This window comes from Pogoniulus pusillus, chromosome 2 (assembly GCF_015220805.1).
Source record: "Pogoniulus pusillus isolate bPogPus1 chromosome 2, bPogPus1.pri, whole genome shotgun sequence".
NCBI classification, from domain to species: domain Eukaryota; kingdom Metazoa; phylum Chordata; class Aves; order Piciformes; family Lybiidae; genus Pogoniulus; species Pogoniulus pusillus.
The window spans coordinates 14,603,460-14,621,830 of record NC_087265.1 but is presented as its reverse complement, the minus strand read 5'-3'; the positions used below and the strand labels follow the sequence as shown (position 1 = coordinate 14,621,830).

Here is an 18,371-nt window from a genome sequence, read left to right as displayed (position 1 = left end):
CTGACATAATTTGTAACACTTCATATTGTTTTGGGTTTTTTTCCAGTTATGCAATCTTTTTTCGTAGTTATGTTTCTTTTTTCTATGATGTGAGGCCAGGAAACTGAAGCACTTTCACAATCTTCCAGCAAATATATGTTGTTTTCAGTACTAGAAGTGCCACTGTCAATCCATTTGATTACAACTTAGTGAAAGGCTTTCAACCAAAAGCAATCAAGAAAAAACAGACACTGAAGCCAGTCTAGGAACCTACAAAAGCAAAGCTACGAATGCCTTTACATTAAAATATGATAAAAGATATGTACAACACATTTCTCCTCAGAAGAACCTTAATGCCAAAAATCTAGGCAGATGTACTAATTTCTCTCACCAGCAAGTCATCTTTCTCCTTGCCCCTAGTGCTGGTGACTCTGATGCATCACTTGTATAGTTTGAAGGGAATAAAAGACCTCATACACATCTATTGACACGTCTGGGCTCAGGTAAGGGCAGTACAAATAACTAAATATATACTTCTGAGATCCTTTCTAACTGTGAGGTCAGGCATCATAAATTTTCCATGGTGACATGAACTCTGGCAGCATTTCCCCCACCTCCTGCAGAAGGTTTCCACTGGATTGTGAACTACACTTCATCAGTATTTCCAATCAGATTAAAAATCATACATACAAGCATTGTGGATTCTTAGTTTCCCACATTACATGCTGTACTACTACAGCATCTTGAACAATAAGGCTTTGTTGTTAATATCAATACTTATTCAAAACCTTTACTTTTTAAACTGCTATCTTCAAAAGCTGAGCTGATTTATTTTCTGAAAAATCACTTGGTCGGTGGGTGATGGTAACAGACTCTGAAACTGTGGAATTAGAAGGATCACAGTTCCTCTCCTTCTTCCTGGCTAAGTGGCAGCTTGAGGACAAAGACTACACAGGCTGGAATTAGAAGGATCACAGTTCCTCTCCTTCTTCCTGGCTAAGTGGCAGCTTGAGGACAAAGACTACACAGGCTAATGCATAACAACATTGGAAAGAAGAACAAAGAAAAAGAAGAGATGGTAACTTTCATCCCAGCCCATTGCAGGTACTGCCAACAACAGAAGCAGGTGTGAAAGTTTCTAGCAGCAATGAGGTTTTTATCAGATTTAAACTCCAGAAAGCTGCTGTGGGAACTTTTAAAGTCTGGACTTACAAAGAGACTGTAAAGCTTATTCTCAGGGGTTTTATACTGTTCCCACCACCAGTTTCCACACAGCAAACTATAGTAATGCTATAGCAAAACTATAGAAATAGTTGGAATTGCTTAATAGTTACCAATTACAGCAAGAATGTCTGTTACTTTAGTGCATGACAGGATTTTCCAACATACTGAGCACTCAGTACAACAAAGCAGTGAATTACAAGCATGGATCAGCCATTTCAGATGCAGCTACATATTAAATTTTCCTGCAGTCCTACTGACATGTGAATGACATTTCTTGCAGTGCTACACGCTCCAAACCATTGCTTTCATAAATCTACGTGAGTGGAACCCTGGTGAGGTGTCATTAAATTTGTTAAATTAAGGAACCATCACATTAGATTGATTGCATTTTAGGAGAGTCACATGCACAGCATTCAAGGACCCTCTTGTTTCTTCAGCTGGATGAAATTCCAGGACATTATTTAGAAAAGAAGGAGAATTGTTTTTCTAGAAGTTAGGGCCAAAGTTTTGTTGAGCTGTTTTAAGGCCACCATCAACAACCCTTTCTGAAACTGTTGTGTACCTGCTATTGTTGAAAGACACACCCGTGCTCACTGCAACTGAAAGACATTTCAAAAGTTGTGATTTCTTTTTTCAGTTCGCTGACTTTGTGCACTCAGCAAGCTGTGTTTAGTCAGCAGCACTGCTCATCCGTTGACACTCACGTTTTGTTTCCACTTGTGTTCAAAGCAAAGCGTTTCTCCAGACAACACAGGACAATGTTGTAAACCTAATGTGCTTTTAAAATTCTGTTTAAAAAGATAAAGGTCCGTTTCTCACCTTTCCAAACACATACTTATCTACCCTTCTTAGAGAAAAGCTTTTATCAGTGATAGGAAGCGATGAGAAAAGTAGCTGTGCAGCACCGGATCTCAAAGAAAAGCAGAAAGCTGCCAAAGGCCATCAAGTGCCATGCTCCTGTACAAACCCCAGGAACCCAGGCAGCACAAGAAGTGGGACTTCTGGATATTACAATAAGAGGTTGGGGAGGCCACGGAGGGTTTGGGGAGCAATGGTGGCCTTTGGGATTGCCAATGGTGGGCGTGGGTGGGCATGGGAATGACACAGAGGAAGAGGATGGGTTTGAAGCACAAGATGAGAGCACACAAGGGTCTGCTTGGGTAAAAGAAGGGCAAGAGAGTGGTGAAGTTTTGAAATAGATTGTCCAAGGCAGTGGTGGAGTCACCATGCCTGAGGGAGTTGAAGAAGGGTGTGGATATTGCGCTTCAGGACATAGTTTAGTCTTCCTGGTAGCTGGGTGATGGTTGGACTCGATGACCTTCCAGGTCTTTTCCAACCTTCTTGATTAGGAGGAAGTTCTTGCCAGAGAGAGTGATTTGCCATTGGAATGGGCTGCCCAGGGAGGTGGTGGAGGCACCGTCCCTGGAGGTGTTCAAGAAAAGCCTGGATGAGGCACTTAGTGCCATGGTCTAGTTGACTGGATAGGGCTGGGTGCTAGGTTGGACTGGATGATCTTGGAGGTCTCTTCCAACCTGATTGATTCTATGATCCTATGATTTTAATAGCAGGAATGTGATAGGATGGCAGTAATGATGGGGAAAGAAGTTTTGAATAAAATGCAGGACAGATATAAAAGTTATGGAGCTACAGAGGTGTGTGTTAGAAATGCTATAGTCTGAAGGGTAAATTTATGAAAACAAAAAAAAGTATAACAAGAATAAACCAAAACCACCATGTGGAAGGATAAAGGCATTGTACTGAATAACACTGGGCAGCTCATTATGACGCCTCAGAGAGATGTTTGTGAATCAGTAAAGATCTGGGTAATAGTATTAGTAATTCTAGCTGCTAATTCACTGTTTACCTGCAAAACCACTTTGAAATAAAGAATGTCAGTACCAGCAGAAAGGCAAAGAACTTCTTGGAGAACTCCTGCATTTCTTTCCTGCTAAGGCAATACTGAATAAGGACAGAAGTCACACTTGTGTAAGTCAGCCTATATCACATGAAGATGACAGAAACTTAAAAATCTGCATTGCTCTAGAAATGAAAGAACAGATTATTTCTCTTCAGATAATCGCTACTGCCACAGCAAAGGCAAAAGGGAAGAGAGACCATAAATGTAGGGCTATAAAGAGAAAACATGACTAAACTGGAAGCAAAATTGAAGTCTGATGGGCTCAGGTCAGAAGGACCTCCCTCCCAGATCTGTGCAACACTGAAAACTGCAATTTCAGTTCTGGTAGCACATGCTATTTAGTCACAGGTCATGACACAGCACTTGCAGGGCAGCAAATGCTGGGTTTGGATTAACAGCCTTCAGAACATCCGAGTTCTTACAGAAAGAAAAAGGACAGTAGCTCTTATTGGTCGTGTTCTCCCCACAGAGCATTTGAGAGAGTGCTGTGTTGCAGATTAGTGGCTAAGACACACAGGGCAGAGAGCTAGCTTCCAAAGTGAAATGTTAAAAGATCATTTTGGATGACAAAGCATTGGGCTGGATTATTAGTAGAGTTACTCAAGCATCAGTGTAGGGGCAGATTTGATTTAATTATTATCACATCTGCCACCAAGTGTAGCAACGACAGACTTTGCTAACAAGAGAAGTAGAGGCAGTATTCGATAAATAAGACAAAGAAGGAGGATTAGCACCCACCATTAGAGGGCTGATAAAGAAGTGGAAATGGGACTGAGACATTCAAGTGTACAGAATTACAACCATAAACTTCCTTTCATTATCAGGACTCACATCAGTTCATCATAGAACAAATATCAGATATCTAAATAATCCAGCCGTGCAAAAGGGTAAGGGTTCATTTGACTATCATGAAAATAGAGTTTGTTGTGAGAGTTTGTGCTTGTCTCTTCTTCATTGTGAGAAGACATTAGAACAGTTTGTCTTAACAGAAAAGAAGAATGAGAGGGAGAGAGGTAATGCAGATATCAGACAATCAAAATAAGCAGGTTTTAGTGCAGCCCACAGCATAATCGGAGCAAAAAAATCATGGGAAAGGTTCAACAGATCTTTATGATGGAGTCTGCTAATTTTATGACAAGAATTAGTGTATATATATATACATGCACAAATATACACACACACACATATATATATATGTATATAGTACAGTAAAGGTATGCCATTCTTTGTATTTCATACAGTTAAGACAAGTTTATATTTTAATTGTCAAAAACTTGGCTGAAGGAATTGAAAACAAACACAAAGAAAACAATTTGGGACATTGGATCTAAAGAGATTTTTATCTATGGTAACACAATACTGCAATAATAAAGTCATCTCTGCACTGCTCTGGGGTATCTAGGCACTGCCTTCTTCACAGGCAAATGCTCACCCACAGTAGCAGAAACATCATAGGACAGGGCAAAGAGGAAGGTGAAATTGGATTGGGAGGGAAAGGTGAGGAGAGAGAAACCCAAAGAGGCTGGATTTTAAAGCCTCACAAGTTTATTGTCTTTCAATAGAAAGCAACTCTCCTGCGTATCAGATAGAAAACAAGGACTACATTTTCACCTTTAGGGATGTTGTTTCAAGACTGAGTGATCAGAATCTATCTGTTTTCTCCCCAAACCTCAACTAAAAAGGTTCCTGTTCACAGTATTCTTAAGAAGGAAAAAAGTCTTCTTTTTAAAGAAGGAGCTAGTTTGACATCCTGGAACAAAAATGTCAGATAAATGTTCTTCCCATTTACTCTGTGCCAAAGAAATGGCATTAACATGATGAAAAAAAAGTCAAATAAACAGAAAAAGACAGGAAATTCAAAGTTATAGCTCCCCATGGCAACAGTAAGCAGAAAGGGTACGGTGCAGATGCTGCTACATGCTGTTTGGTTGTGATGGCCAAGGGAGTGCTGGACCAGGTATTCAGATAATTAAAGTCTATCTGTGAAGCAAATAGCAGCTCAGGCAAGCAGTTACTTGGGTCAGCTACGTATTGCTCTCAGGTCAATGTAAATCCTGTGCCTTGGGTGAATGGATAGCAGGAACCCAGACATGACTCACAGGAACCCATTACTAAGTTAGGTGAACATTTTATAGCCATTATTGGAACAGACTGAATGTCAAAACCTGGCTAAACACATCCCAAGAAGTCATTAAAATCAGGCATAAATGGAAGGAAAAAGTGAAGTGATAGAACTTTGCCTAGCATCAGGCAATATATTCAAGACTGACTGAGCTGACTACTGGAGAAAGCTTTTCTCACTTGTGATTCTTTTTATTACGTGAAAATGAGTTTTTAAAGAAGGAAAGAACTTTAAACTATTCACAAAGGGACAGAAAATGGCTATGGCTATGGCAGCAAGAAAGTGGCAACAGTACAGGCAAACCAGGAGCCCTTTAAACTCTAAACACTAATACCTGTGACCTTGGGTAGCAGTTTCAATTTAGCACAATAATCACATAGGTCATATGGATGTCCCAGATCTGAGCTACTCTGGTATGCAGCACATTACAGCATTGGTGCCTAGAGACTTCAGCTAAGAGCCACACTGTGTAACAGAGCTGCAATAAATACTGATAAAGCAGTGAAAGATGATGGGGGATGACACCCATTTTATTTTGCCATGGAAAATCAAGGCCCAGAGACACAAGTTCCTCAAAATATAAGTCTGGAATAGAATCCACATGTATCCTGAGCCTCTGTCCTGTGCCCTAGTCAAAAGACAGCCCTGTGTTAAAAAAGGAAGTCAAGTCCCAAGTGCTTTGTGTCACTGCTGTTGAGGTTATTGTCTACACAGTCAAGGAGCAAACTCCTGACCCCAAGTCTTTTTCTCTCCAGAGAAACTTTTAGTTCTCCACAAGAACATGCAGACAACTTGGTAAGTACATGATTTAAGAAGTCATAGACTCATAGAATCAGCCAGGTTTGAAGAGACCTCCAAGATTATCCAGTCCAACCTATATAACCTGGAGAAGCCTGGCCATAAAGGTACTTTGGTTTATGTTCTTAAGTCTACCCAGCAAAGGGAAGTGTTTTAAGTATAAACATCATCTGGCCCACTGACAAGCAGTGATACTCAGGAAACAATAGTCTTGCACTGAATGCTCTAATCCTCTCCTGAAGGTTGACAGTTGTTAATGAGATCTATTTTATGAGCAGATAGAAATCAAAACAACAGCTTCTCTCTTTAGCAGATGAGAAGGGATTTTCTTGGAGATATTTTATGCAATGTCCATTAAGGAGATTTCAGCTTCCACTCACTCAGGAAATGAGGCAATGGTAGCAAAGCATTTCCGTCCAGGTGTTACTGAAATCAACCATGCTTTTGGAACATGTCACTAATGAATCTAATCTTGTGATGGCCCTACTTACAGCTCTGGGAAGGCTTAATTGGTCTTAGATTCAGAAACATTTGAAATGGTTTTTCAATTCAGGCCAATCTTTCCATGCTTGCCTGTACCATGAATAGCAAAGTAGCATCTGTAGTGCAGGAATTCCCTAGAGGAATATTATTGGCTAGGCTCAACTGGATAATAAGAAAGGTAATTTTCTAGTATTACAGTCTATTGTTATTTAAAAGAATACAAAGTAGAGATAATATCAACATATTTTCTGTGTCACAAAAAGAAGATGTATTGGCGAAGCCCATCTGAGTTTGACTTGACTCAAGCTCAAGTTAGTAATGCCCTGGTAGCCTTATCTTATGCAGCCTGACCCATTTCATAGCAGCAGGCATGACTTCCTCCCACTGTCACAGTGATCAGTACATTATTTCTTCAGGAAGAGAGGATGAAAAGTAATGACAAAGAATGCTCTGATCTTTATGTTCATGGCAATGTGGTGAGCTAGTGGACAAAACCAACTCTGTAATCTGTCTGAGATCTTTGTGGTTTTCATCTATTGCTTTAGAGCCTTATGTAAGTATCAAATGTAATTGAAAGAAACATATATCTGTATTAATAGCATTCTTCAAAATGCAGAACAGTTATTTGACAGAACTCAAAAGTACTTGGTGCAGAAACCTTATGCAGAAGGTGGCTACACTCCTTTCTAAGCATGCAGAAGTTCAGAAAGAGAAGAGAGAAAGAGGATTTTTTTCTTACTGAAGGTTTGGTAGTCAACTCATTCTTCTCTAAAGGCTGCTGTTCACTACTTGGAGTAGAATGTTGAAGACCATCTAGCTCTTAGAAGTATCTAAATCTGTATTACTTTGGTCTTACCCGTTTCTGGCTGCACCGTACAATCAAGAAGGTCTCAATACTGTGCTCTTTCAGATAAGCATTGCGCTCCCCTCCAAAGCCCAGCTCCACCTCATAGTCTCCATTCAGATAGTTCAGGGTTGCTTTTGTTATGTGGATGCGCCTTGAACGAGACAAAAGACAAACCACTCGTGTAGGCTCTGAAAACATCATTAGAAAAGCCTGTTCCAGTCCAGTTTGATCCATGTACTGGATCAACCAAGCCAGACAACCCAGTTTATTAATCTTGCCACTCCTCTCACAGATGTGTTACTTTAAAGGAAGCAGGACAGGAGGTATCTTCTTGAGAAGTGTTCATGTTAAGCATCTTACACATGCATTTAAAAAAAAAATCTCCTTAGACATAGAGCACTCATTCTTTTCTTCACTTTGGTCTAACACACAGCAGATGTGATCTTTTGGAAAACACAGACCCTTCACAAGGCCAAGTCTACTCAGTGGACATGTAATATATAGCGCAGCATGTATCTGTTTTGTTGTATCACATAAATCATGGCACATGAGTACCCTGTAGCACTATTCTATCAAGTATCATAGTCTCATGCTTCCTTCCAGAATGAGAAAAGATGGAAAAGCATGCAGAAAAATGATCTGAGAGTCAGCTTAGCAGCAACTCAGTCTTCAGCTGGTTCACACAGTGGTGAAGCAAGCACTGATTCTATTCTCTTCCAGGAATGTTTCAAAACAAAAGTCTAATCCAAAACAATGTTTCACACAATATCCACCAAGAGTTGGGATGCTCTCCAGCAACATTTTTAATGTATGGTTACCTCTCTCTGTAACCATGAGCATAGAGCTGCTTGTTTCTTTTGTATCTATCAGCTTTTCTTCATAGAGAAGGAATTCAGTTTACACCACAGATGTTCCCATCTTGGGATCCTGTAGACTTTCTGTAATCAAAGACATGTAGGCATGGAGCAGAATACCCTGGCTAACATTTGTATGTGCTTAACACACCACGGCCATGGCTTATTTTACAGCTGACATACAGACTCTCTGAACTTCCAGGCCCCATTTCCTCACCTCACTGTGACATGTCAGACACAAACCAACACATGGATTCACAAGACAGTTCTGACGAAGCAACTTACCCAGCTTTGCCCCCTGCTTCCATGTGGTTGGCTAAAGTTACGTCGTTGGACCACACATCAAACTGCCACTTCCTAAGGCCCAAGACCCCACAATGAACTCTTCCACTGTGGATTCCAACCCTCATGTTAACATTTACTCCTGTCACCTCCCGAACTAGTCTGAAAAGAGATATGGGGGAAAAAAGACATCACAAAGAACTGCATGGTTGTAGTTGGTGGCATAAACTTGCAACCAGAACACCAAAATCCATACTGACCCATAAACTATTCACACATACATGCAGTGCTGCTCATTTGTATCAGCAGGACAAGAAAACAAAACCAGATCAGCTGTACTGCTCTTGGATGACCTAGCTGGAGAAGCAGAGTACTCATCAGAAAGGGGAGCCCTTGGAGTAATTCCAGGTTCTCTGAACCCATGGTCAAGCTGAGAATTCATACAGCAAAAATAAATGTTTGAAGGCAGTAAAAGCAACAAACTGCTGGGCTCTGATTTCCATACCAAAGCTGGACATAACCTACCAGCACTCAATCTCATTAAGAGTAATAGTAATGCTGCAAAAAGAAAGTGATTTCAGAGATCTTCATTTGTCTGTATGGCACCAAGCACCAGCTTTTCCCCAGATTAAACATGGTATGTGTGTGAAATACCCCACTGCAGCTGGAAAGCTTGAATAGGGCTTAAAGCTGCAGTCAGAGCAGCAAAACCAGAGAACCACATCTACTGCAGTCACTCTAAACAGGCAGCTACAAATGATCAAGCTCTGATTTTAATGAGGTTTTGGATGTTCTGCTTACTCTCAAAATGACTGCTGGAATACTTTGTGGGTTTTGCCCTTTTAGGGCAAGAGTGAACTTCAAGAGCTGTTCACATGGAAAATATATTTAGGAATGTGAATAAAGTCTTACGAGGTCATCAGAACAACTCCGCTTCTCGTTATTGCTGGTCACATCATTCCCAGATTCACTGGTAAATTCACCTACACTACATAACACAGATCTCTCCTTTGAGCTGTCAGTTCCCTGCAGCATGAAGTTTTACTTCGTATCTAACAGATTTCAATCTCTTTGGTTTTCAGGTTCATCTAGGCCTTTCTAGATAGCACTCTCTGGGCAGGTAAGTCCTCCCAGCTTTCTCATATCAATGCAGGTCTAATATTAATGCTTTAGTTACTAATGAAAATGAAATCATTAAAGAGAGACCAATTCTGAAAGCTAGTTCACTCCTCACAGTGCCCTTTTAAAGACTGTTTACACATGAATTCTTGTTGAAACAACATCTACCCTCTTACAGTTCCTTTTTCATTGCAATCCCTATTTTACATTTCACTACTTACTTGCTGAAGTGACTTTCATTACTTTCATTAGCAAGCAGCAGAGATTCTCTGGCAGGGAAGAGAAGCTGCATATGGGTTATGTGTCACAGGCTTGTGGACTGAAAGAGCTCCAATCACAACACTTGGGAAAGCAATGGGAACTGGAATAATGAAAATGCAGCTGCAGCCATAATCCTTGCAAGGATAACAGCAGCTGCAGTGTGGGTACAGCACAGGGGAGGGAGGAAGAACATGTTGCATGAGTGCTACAAACCCTGCTGTACTCTCTGCCAAGCCACATTACAACACAAGACCAGGGAACATTTCCCAGTAGAGTTGCTGATGAGAGGGTGACTTTCTCCAGACTTTGCAGCAAACAAATGAGCTTGGTTATCCTTTACAGGCCAATTAAATACTTTATTACCTTCCTTTTTTTTTCCCTTTAAGTTCATTTATATGAGCAGTACAGTGAATATAATTCTATCTTTCTGATCTGGTGGAACACTCCCTGCTGTTACTGTGCACAGATGAAATCAGCCTATAGGCAGGGCCTACTGTTGGTGAAGCCTGCAATCAAATGTTCAGTAGCAATTTGTTACCTGCAATCAAATGTTCAGTAGCTACTGGTTACCTTAACTGTGAAATCCTTTATCTTAATCCTTAGGGCAGAAGGTAGGGGGGAAGCATGGCTAGTGAGAAGAGAGTCACCTTTCAGACTTCTTAAGACTGTTATATGCATTCATCACACATCAAGTAGGAAATAAATTTTAAAGGCTGCTGAAGAGCTATTAGTAAACAAACAATGAGTGCACTTCAGCTCCATGTTTACTTCATGGTAAGGTAGGTTGCAATTAATGAAGTCTAGACATCCTGGTGTTACTCAGCCTTGTGGGGGATTACACTGCAACATGTCAAGATCTCTGCATTTCATCAGGCCAACTACAGCAGAAAGTGAGACTTTCTGGGCTGGTGTTAATTAGGAATTGCTGCATTTCATGTTTGACAAGACACTTTGTCACCTGCCACTTAATTGTAGTGAAAACTAGTCACCTGAAATCCTTTTATTTGGCATTTTTCATGCATACCCCAAAAGGTGAACAGCAACCGAGTTTAAAACCAGGAAAATAAAAGTAGGAAGTGCTGACAATTCACACTCAAGCAAAGGAATGCTGCTGGGTACTGCTCTTCAAATGGGGCCTTCTGGGTAAAAACATTGCTTTTCAAAATATTTATATGTGTAACGAAAACAAGGGTGAAAAGTGTGAGTGTGTTTTTATGTCCCTGCAGGAATTCAGACGGTAAGGATGTATGTATCAAGCTCAGTAAGTAGGAAATTCTAGCTTTTGTCAAGATGAAGTGGAAACTCCATTGATTTACTGAACAAAATGAGATGAGAACTGCATGGAAATCTTCTTTTGTGTAGCTACCACTGACACTTTAGAAGACACTCTTGCATAATAAAAAGGTAGAAGGGAAAATAAGCAGAGACTTTGCAGAATGGAAGGTGTAGATACTAAGGTCAGCTCAGCTACCACCCAAGACTGACTGAACTTTACACCTAAGCCAGCATACACTCAAGATGACCACAGATTTCTGAAAGAACTGGCCTGTGAAACCTCATGTCCAATGCAAACAGTATTTGCTATTGTCTACAATCCTCCAAGTAATATCACCAGATATGGCTCTTATATTTATTACTCTCTAAAGACAAAAATAATCTGGACAAAACCAGAATTACTAATGTGACCTTATGAACAGGAAAAGCAGATTTTAAAATTAAAAAAAACCCAACATAAAGATAGAGGTTAAGTAGAAATAGAGGAAAAAATGTATCTGCCCATTTTGTGCCAGACCAGCTTTAAAGTTTTCTTCAATAATTACTTAACTAAGAAAGTCTTGAATATGACCTTTTTTTGGCACAGAGACATGTAGAGAAGGATTAGTTAAACTAGACATGATAGACCTTAGCAGAGGAATTGTAAGGTGAGTAAAAAGCTGTCTTAAAGACAGGTAAGTGAAGAGTAACCAAAATTTAATAAGGTTATTATGAATCCTCTGATTTTACATTTTTGTATGTCAGTGGAACAATTCCTCCTTTGGGAATGAGACTCGCATTAATTACAGTAACTTTTGCCTTTTTCATCAGGAGACTGAGCTCTGATATCCACATGGCTGCAAGAGACTCAAGTGTTTGTCTTTCTGCTGTTAAACCTTTACTGCATTTTGTTTTCTCGTTCCAGCTGTTTTCTCTTTCTGCTGGCATCAGTTCCCTGGTTTGGCTACCTTGCCACTAATGCAGAGAAGACCTAATGAGAAAGAGAATCCGTTTGCTTTTTGTTCCAGTTTGGTGACCAGTAGTGGTAAGAACATTAGTAATGCAGGTAGTGCAGATGAGGACTAGAAACAAGCAGTCTTTTAATAGGAGGTAGTGCTAACTAGCCTTCTTCCATCATCAGGAATGTTCATATTGCTGTGTTCTGAAATTCTCCATGGGGAACATGGTACTTACGAGATGGCCTCTATCATATCCATCCCCATTTCCACACAGCAGTGAGCATGGTCAGCTCTTGCTTCTGGCAACCCAGACACACAGTAATAGCAATCACCCAGGATCTTGATACGTAAACAGTGGTTCTCCTAAAAAACAACAACAATTAAAAAAACAGTAAAGGAGAGAGAAGTAGCTTGCTTCTATTCATGCTTGCAATAGTTTGCCTTTTAGGGCAACGAATATTTACAGCAATCCAGTGAACCAGCACAGTATGCCATTCTTGCAACAGGACAAAATAATTCCAGTAGAAAACTTACAGCGGCTAGCTTATCGAATCTGGCAAAGAGCTCATTCAGTGTCATCACCAGCTCCTGAGCAGTGCACTGGGAGGCCAGACTTGTGAAACCCTCTATGTCTGCAAAGAGGATGCTAAAGAAAACAGAAAAAAAAAAGAAAGGCACAAAATTTATTGTTGATAATTACTTGTGTTCAAGGGTTGAAGACCAGGGATGGTGAAGCATGTAGGAGTGTCCCAGCCCCATAGCAGCAAGGAAATGAGCACCCCTAATACCACCTTATGACACAGCCTGTTACACTCAAATCCTTGAGGGGCACGGCCTCGTCCCCTCCAGAGATCAAAAATATCAAGAAAACCCCACAAGATCTTCACTGTCCCAGTCTCACCATATGCCCAGAAAATTTACAGTGTGCTGGGAGTTGGTGGTGGCGTAATAATGCTATCAGCTGTCATTAACAAAGTACTCTTACTTAATGATCATGTTAACCCAGCTATAAAATCAACACGCATTTTGTTCCCATTCCTCAACCTCTCAGCTCAGTAACATCACCTGTGTCTCAAACCTGATGCAAAAAGCCACACTTCCCTTGCAGGTGAATAATCTTAACCTGCCTACCACAGCTTCCACTCATGCTTTGGTGGTCTGCTTCCACAAACCTCGTGTCTGGCAGCACCTTGCAGTGCTAGAAGCACATAAAGCCAGGTGTGATGGCGTGGAACACCGCCAAGGCAAAGACTTGGGCACAGCAGAGCTGGCTGGCTGGATCCTAACACACCTGGGTGTCCTGACAAAGACTTGCCACGGATCTTTTGCTCTTGATTCTCTGGAGATTATCTGCACTGATATTCCAGCTGTACTGGCTTCTCCTCACTGATTTTTTTTATTCTTGCCACATGTTTCAACTGGCTTGGCCTCTGCAACACTAAAAATATACACCTCTGCCAGGGTTTGAACAGGACTGAGCAGAATTGAGCAGAACTGAATAGTCTGAGAAAATAAGGAGAGTAAGCAGGATTGAGTAACTGAACTGATAAGGAGGCACAGCTGCAGAGGGGTGGCCTTGGGAGGCTAGCAGAGAAGCTGAGGGAGTTCTGAGCTGTGTGAGGAGGGCAGGCTGGTCAGTCCTGGGAACAAGCAATGTGGCTAAGCTGCTGCAAAGAGGGATTAAGGGGGGTAGTTGGTCAGGTCTGCCTCTGTGCGTATGGACAGCCCATTTCTGCCTATGTAAGCCTGTCAGAAGTACAGGCCCCTGTACCAAACTCCACTACGTAGCGTCACGCTTAGCTTCAATACACGGATCGACCATTGTGCATCACGTTGGTGTAAGCCCAGTGTCTCTCCTTCTTCTGCATGGCCTAGAAGAGAGGCCAACTATACACACCTCCAGTGTCTAGGAGCTCCTCTCTGCAAGGCTGCAAGCAAGCATCACCCAACTGTCTCCTGAATGACAAACACAGCCCTTGCCAACTGAAGCAAACATCTGCTATTGCAACAGGGGTGCTGAACTGCTCACAGCATCCGAGGATGGACTGGGAAAGCCCTCTGAAAGCAGTGTGGGCTGTTTTGAAAGCACAGGATTTTCAATCAGAAGCACTAACAATGATTCTACCATTTAAGTGAACCAATTTTAATATGTTGTGATAAACTTATTTTTTTTTAGTGGAAAAATATTGTTTCATTAATAATTACACCACCAAAAATATTAATTTGCAAGCACAGCCATTATGATAAATTTAAAACTATTCAGTAAAGCAAACACCAGACAATGCATATAGAGCCAAGATTAAAAAAAATAATGAATGCACATTTAAATAAATATAAAATGTATAAGCTATGCTTGTATATTGGAACATTTATCAAGTGCTTGATTTCTTCTTTGAAGTTGATTATTGCATCAAGCTGTACTTGAAAAGGAAGAGAAATGAAAAATGTAAATAACAAGCACTCTGGAATTATTTCTTCTGTGTAAAATAACACTCCAGCATGTTTCAGGAAAATTGCAGAGGCTGTTTTCAGTTGGAATTCCCTGCAATTCCTTTGCTTTCAGAGAGAAAGCAAAGACAACAAACATATTTTCACAAATCCTGAAACACATTTCAATTCTGGCCTGCTTTTGTAAGTTTTCCTTTTACATTTCAACTCCAGTAAATCATCAGCTGGACATGTTGCGTTAAATACTTCCTTGTTGGTCAAACTGAAATGAAAATGTACACAAAGGAAGCAAGGTGAGAGAGTAGGGAATTCCGAATCAAAATAGACTTTGGCATTTTTGAAACACTTGAGGAAACACAGAAAAAAAAAATAATTAATACTTTACATATTTACTAATGAAAGTAAACATCTCAAAGAAATACACTTGAAATCAACTGAAATCTCAGATGTCTCTATTGCTCACCAAGTAACTGAAGTATGTATTAACTTCACTGGAGGTAGGTAGATTCAGGCTGGACGTAAGGAGGAAGTTTGTCACCATGAGAGTGGTGAGAGGCTGGAATGGGTTGCCCAGGGAGGTGGTTGAGGCCCCATTCCTGGAGGTGTTTAAGGCCAGGCTGGATGAGGCTGTGGCCAGCCTGATCTAGGGTAGGGTGTCCCTACCCATGGCAAGGGGGTTGGAACTAGCTGATCCTTGTGGTCCCTTCCAACCCTGACTGATTCTATGATTTGATGAACATGTAATGTACAAATAAGAAATGTCTCCAGTTCTCCTGGCAGTAATGAAATGTATCTTGTAGCATGTTCCTCTCCCAGCATGGGGCAAATTGCAAATTCCTCACTTACGGAGATGTTCACACTCTTTTTGTGTGTGTTTGTGTGTGTGTGTTGTAACAGATGTGTTAGAACAGGAGGATTGAAGAGCAATTGCTGCTCTGATGTCCACTTAGCAAATGGGTATATCTGAAAATACCACACAGGGATGCCCTGAGTCTTCTGCTCGTGCCTGATTCAGAAAATTGCTGCTGACATAGTGTCCTAATAAACATGGGTAAATGACTGATGGTTGCTCCCTTAATTTCCCATTGCTATCATGCCAGAAAAATGGATCAGACGTTTCTATTAGTTAAATTGTGGCAGTATTTTCAACCAGGAAAATTAAGTAATCAGCAGAGACCTGTGGAACTATCCCATGCTTTTTAAAGTTGAGACTATTTGATTACAACATTTTCTCAGACTTGTAACCTTCTATGGGTGACCAGCAAATTGTTCTTTGCTCAAATTCAGCAGCTCTCTCCTTCAGCTTTATTCTTGCCTTGCACTTCCAAGGACAGCATAGTTGCAGCTCCACGTGCAGCTCTGCCTGAACTCTAGAAAACTGCAACTATCAGCACTACAAAAATGTTTATTATGAGAATAAACCCCACAATGGGAATCAGAACTGCATTCTGCATGCAAGTCAGTAGCACTATTGGAAAATTAACACTGATGGCCCTGTTAGGAAGCCAACACTTACTATATGAGATGCTTCCTGGTATGAGTGTTTTGTCTGAGGAAAGAGGAATGTATGAACCAATTTCAACAAAGCCAGACTGATAATTTTTGAGTCAAGTCAAGGAAAATCAAGTTTGGCTTTAGCTAAAGGAAGGTCTTGCAAGTATCTTTTACTTTTATCGGCTCCCTCCTCTCTCTTGAACGTGGCCATGATGCTTGGCAAGAAGGGGAGGAGTTTCATCCAGAACATACCTTTTCTTCTTAATATGAAAGCCAACTGAGAACTGGTTATGCATTAAGTTGGCTGCACATTTTGTGATTAACATGAATATACCTATGTGCACAGTTATCCCCTTGCCCCTCTTCCACCTTGGCTAACTAAGTAGTATATGAATGGAATGTCTTGAAGCAGCTGAGCATATTCAATTACAGGCTGGGGACAATTGTGTGACCTGCACTGCAACTATGGAGCTATGCCACTGAGCTAACAGAAGACACTCTCCGGGACATATGGGAGCAGGGATGGAAAGGACAATGTGGGAGGTGGCAAAGGTCAGAGCAACGATCTGGGAACTGAAGACAGAGCAAAAAGACAGATCTGTAGCACAGACTGGAGAAAGAACAGCACACAACTATCAGAGAAAACAGTCCTTGCAAACTGGAACCCAGCCTGAAGCCTCTCTGTCCTCTGCTCTCAACAGAGCTCTGAAAGTCACTAGATCACATTTTACATCTCCTGCCTAATCTGCTCCCTCCTCACACTCCTGCTGGCCCTGCAGCTCCAGCAGCGAGGACAGCAGCCAGGTTTACTGCTCCCAACCTTGCTAATGACCCACAAGTGAGGAATAAGGACCTGTGTATGTGTTGCTGTGCTGTGCTACTTCTATTCCTGTTGTTATTAGCCCCAGTAAGCCTTAATTTCAGCCTTGTCCCTGAAAGACAGCCCAGAAGCAACTAGGAAACACTCAGATTTATCATACAACAACTATCAGGAAATAGCAAATGATCCTTCTGTGTTTAGTTGGAGCTTTTCTTTACGAAAGAAGCCTACTATACCTCCTTACATGCACAACATGCATGCAGTGAGGTTGCAGGAGAATTTCACAGTCCTGTCTGTGGATCCTATCTGGAGTAGAAGCCTCAAAGTTTAAGCACACAGTTTCCCTACTACCCTTAGGTCTTAACACTACAGTCTTTTATGTCAGACTACTCTTAGCAATGAGTTTATTAAAGGACAGTAGTGATGGATGATTGTGATGAAGGGCATAACTCAAGCTAACTACTTGTTAGTCTTCAGAAGGCAAGGCATTTCCTTGCTGGTGGGGAGCACAATGCCAGTAATAGGCTTTCCTTGTACCAAAATATGGAGTAGATGACTGGTCAACAAAAGGTCAAATGACATAATTATGATAGCTACAAAATATCATGAGTAAGTAAGGCAGTGGTTTAGAAGTACTGTTAGTTGTCTGGAAGGGATTGACCACAATCTGCAGCCTGGGCATCAGCAACTACTATCAGCCCTGGGTCCCAGTGCCTTCCTCAGAATCAGTCCCTGATTCTGGAAGGCTACTGCTTAGTGGAAAAAACAGTTTAGCATGTAATGATGCTATAATGGCTTTAGAACTCTTGATATATTTTCCATTCCATCACTGTCTTCAGATTTACCATCTGATTGGCTTTTGTCCATCAGTAACAAGGGTATGACCTCAAAGATGACCAAAAAATGGTTTATTTCTGGGAAAGACAGAGAAGAAAAGGGAAGTTATCATTCATTTAATAATTTTTTTTTTTAATTATTTGTTTAATTTTGGTTGAAAAGTACCACAAACTGTGTTATAGAGTAGAGGTGAATACTTTCCTAAGCTCCCACTTCGTCTCCTGTTTCCAGCAAGGACTGGCTCACGATTTCATAGCTGTACAAGGCAAGCTCAGTTTTGTGCCTTTTGCCCTATGTAGCTGATGATGCTGACAGGGAATAAAGATGAAGATATGCTTCAGCAGCTTCCAGACCCAGTCACGCTCTCCTCCTGCCTAGGGATCAGGCACCCCAGGCAGGGGAGCAAGAAAAGCAGATATGTGGACTGGAGTATCCTTGTGCCACTGGCTGCTGCTGATTCCAGGCAGGCTGGGCACACAGTTGCTGCTGACAGTGGGATGCCAGTCTCTGTCTGGGCTTGGCCCCTACCAAAACCACCACCCCACTGCAGACTGCGAGACATCCCTGAGCAGGATGTCAAGATTCCTTCTGCAGTGTTTGGCATAGGTGTAAAGGCTGAGTGAGGTGAAATCATAGAATGGCTTCAGTTGGAAGGGACCTTAAAGATCACAT

The 18,371-nt window shown here is 41.2% G+C and overlaps 1 protein-coding gene across 2 annotated transcripts in view; it reads right to left on the bottom strand.

Annotated features, from left to right (window-relative positions):
* Positions 1 to 18,371, bottom strand: part of ADCY5 (adenylate cyclase 5) — a 240,927-nt gene that overhangs the window by 53,341 nt on the left and 169,215 nt on the right. For both annotated transcript variants that reach the window (XM_064157052.1, XM_064157042.1), the window contains 4 exons: positions 12,635 to 12,746; positions 12,336 to 12,463; positions 8,511 to 8,669; positions 7,381 to 7,522 (listed from right to left, as the gene is read on the bottom strand). In XM_064157052.1, coding sequence (XP_064013122.1) covers positions 7,381 to 7,522; positions 8,511 to 8,669; positions 12,336 to 12,463; positions 12,635 to 12,746 — 541 coding nt within the window. The remainder of the gene's footprint in view (positions 1 to 7,380; positions 7,523 to 8,510; positions 8,670 to 12,335; positions 12,464 to 12,634; positions 12,747 to 18,371) is intronic.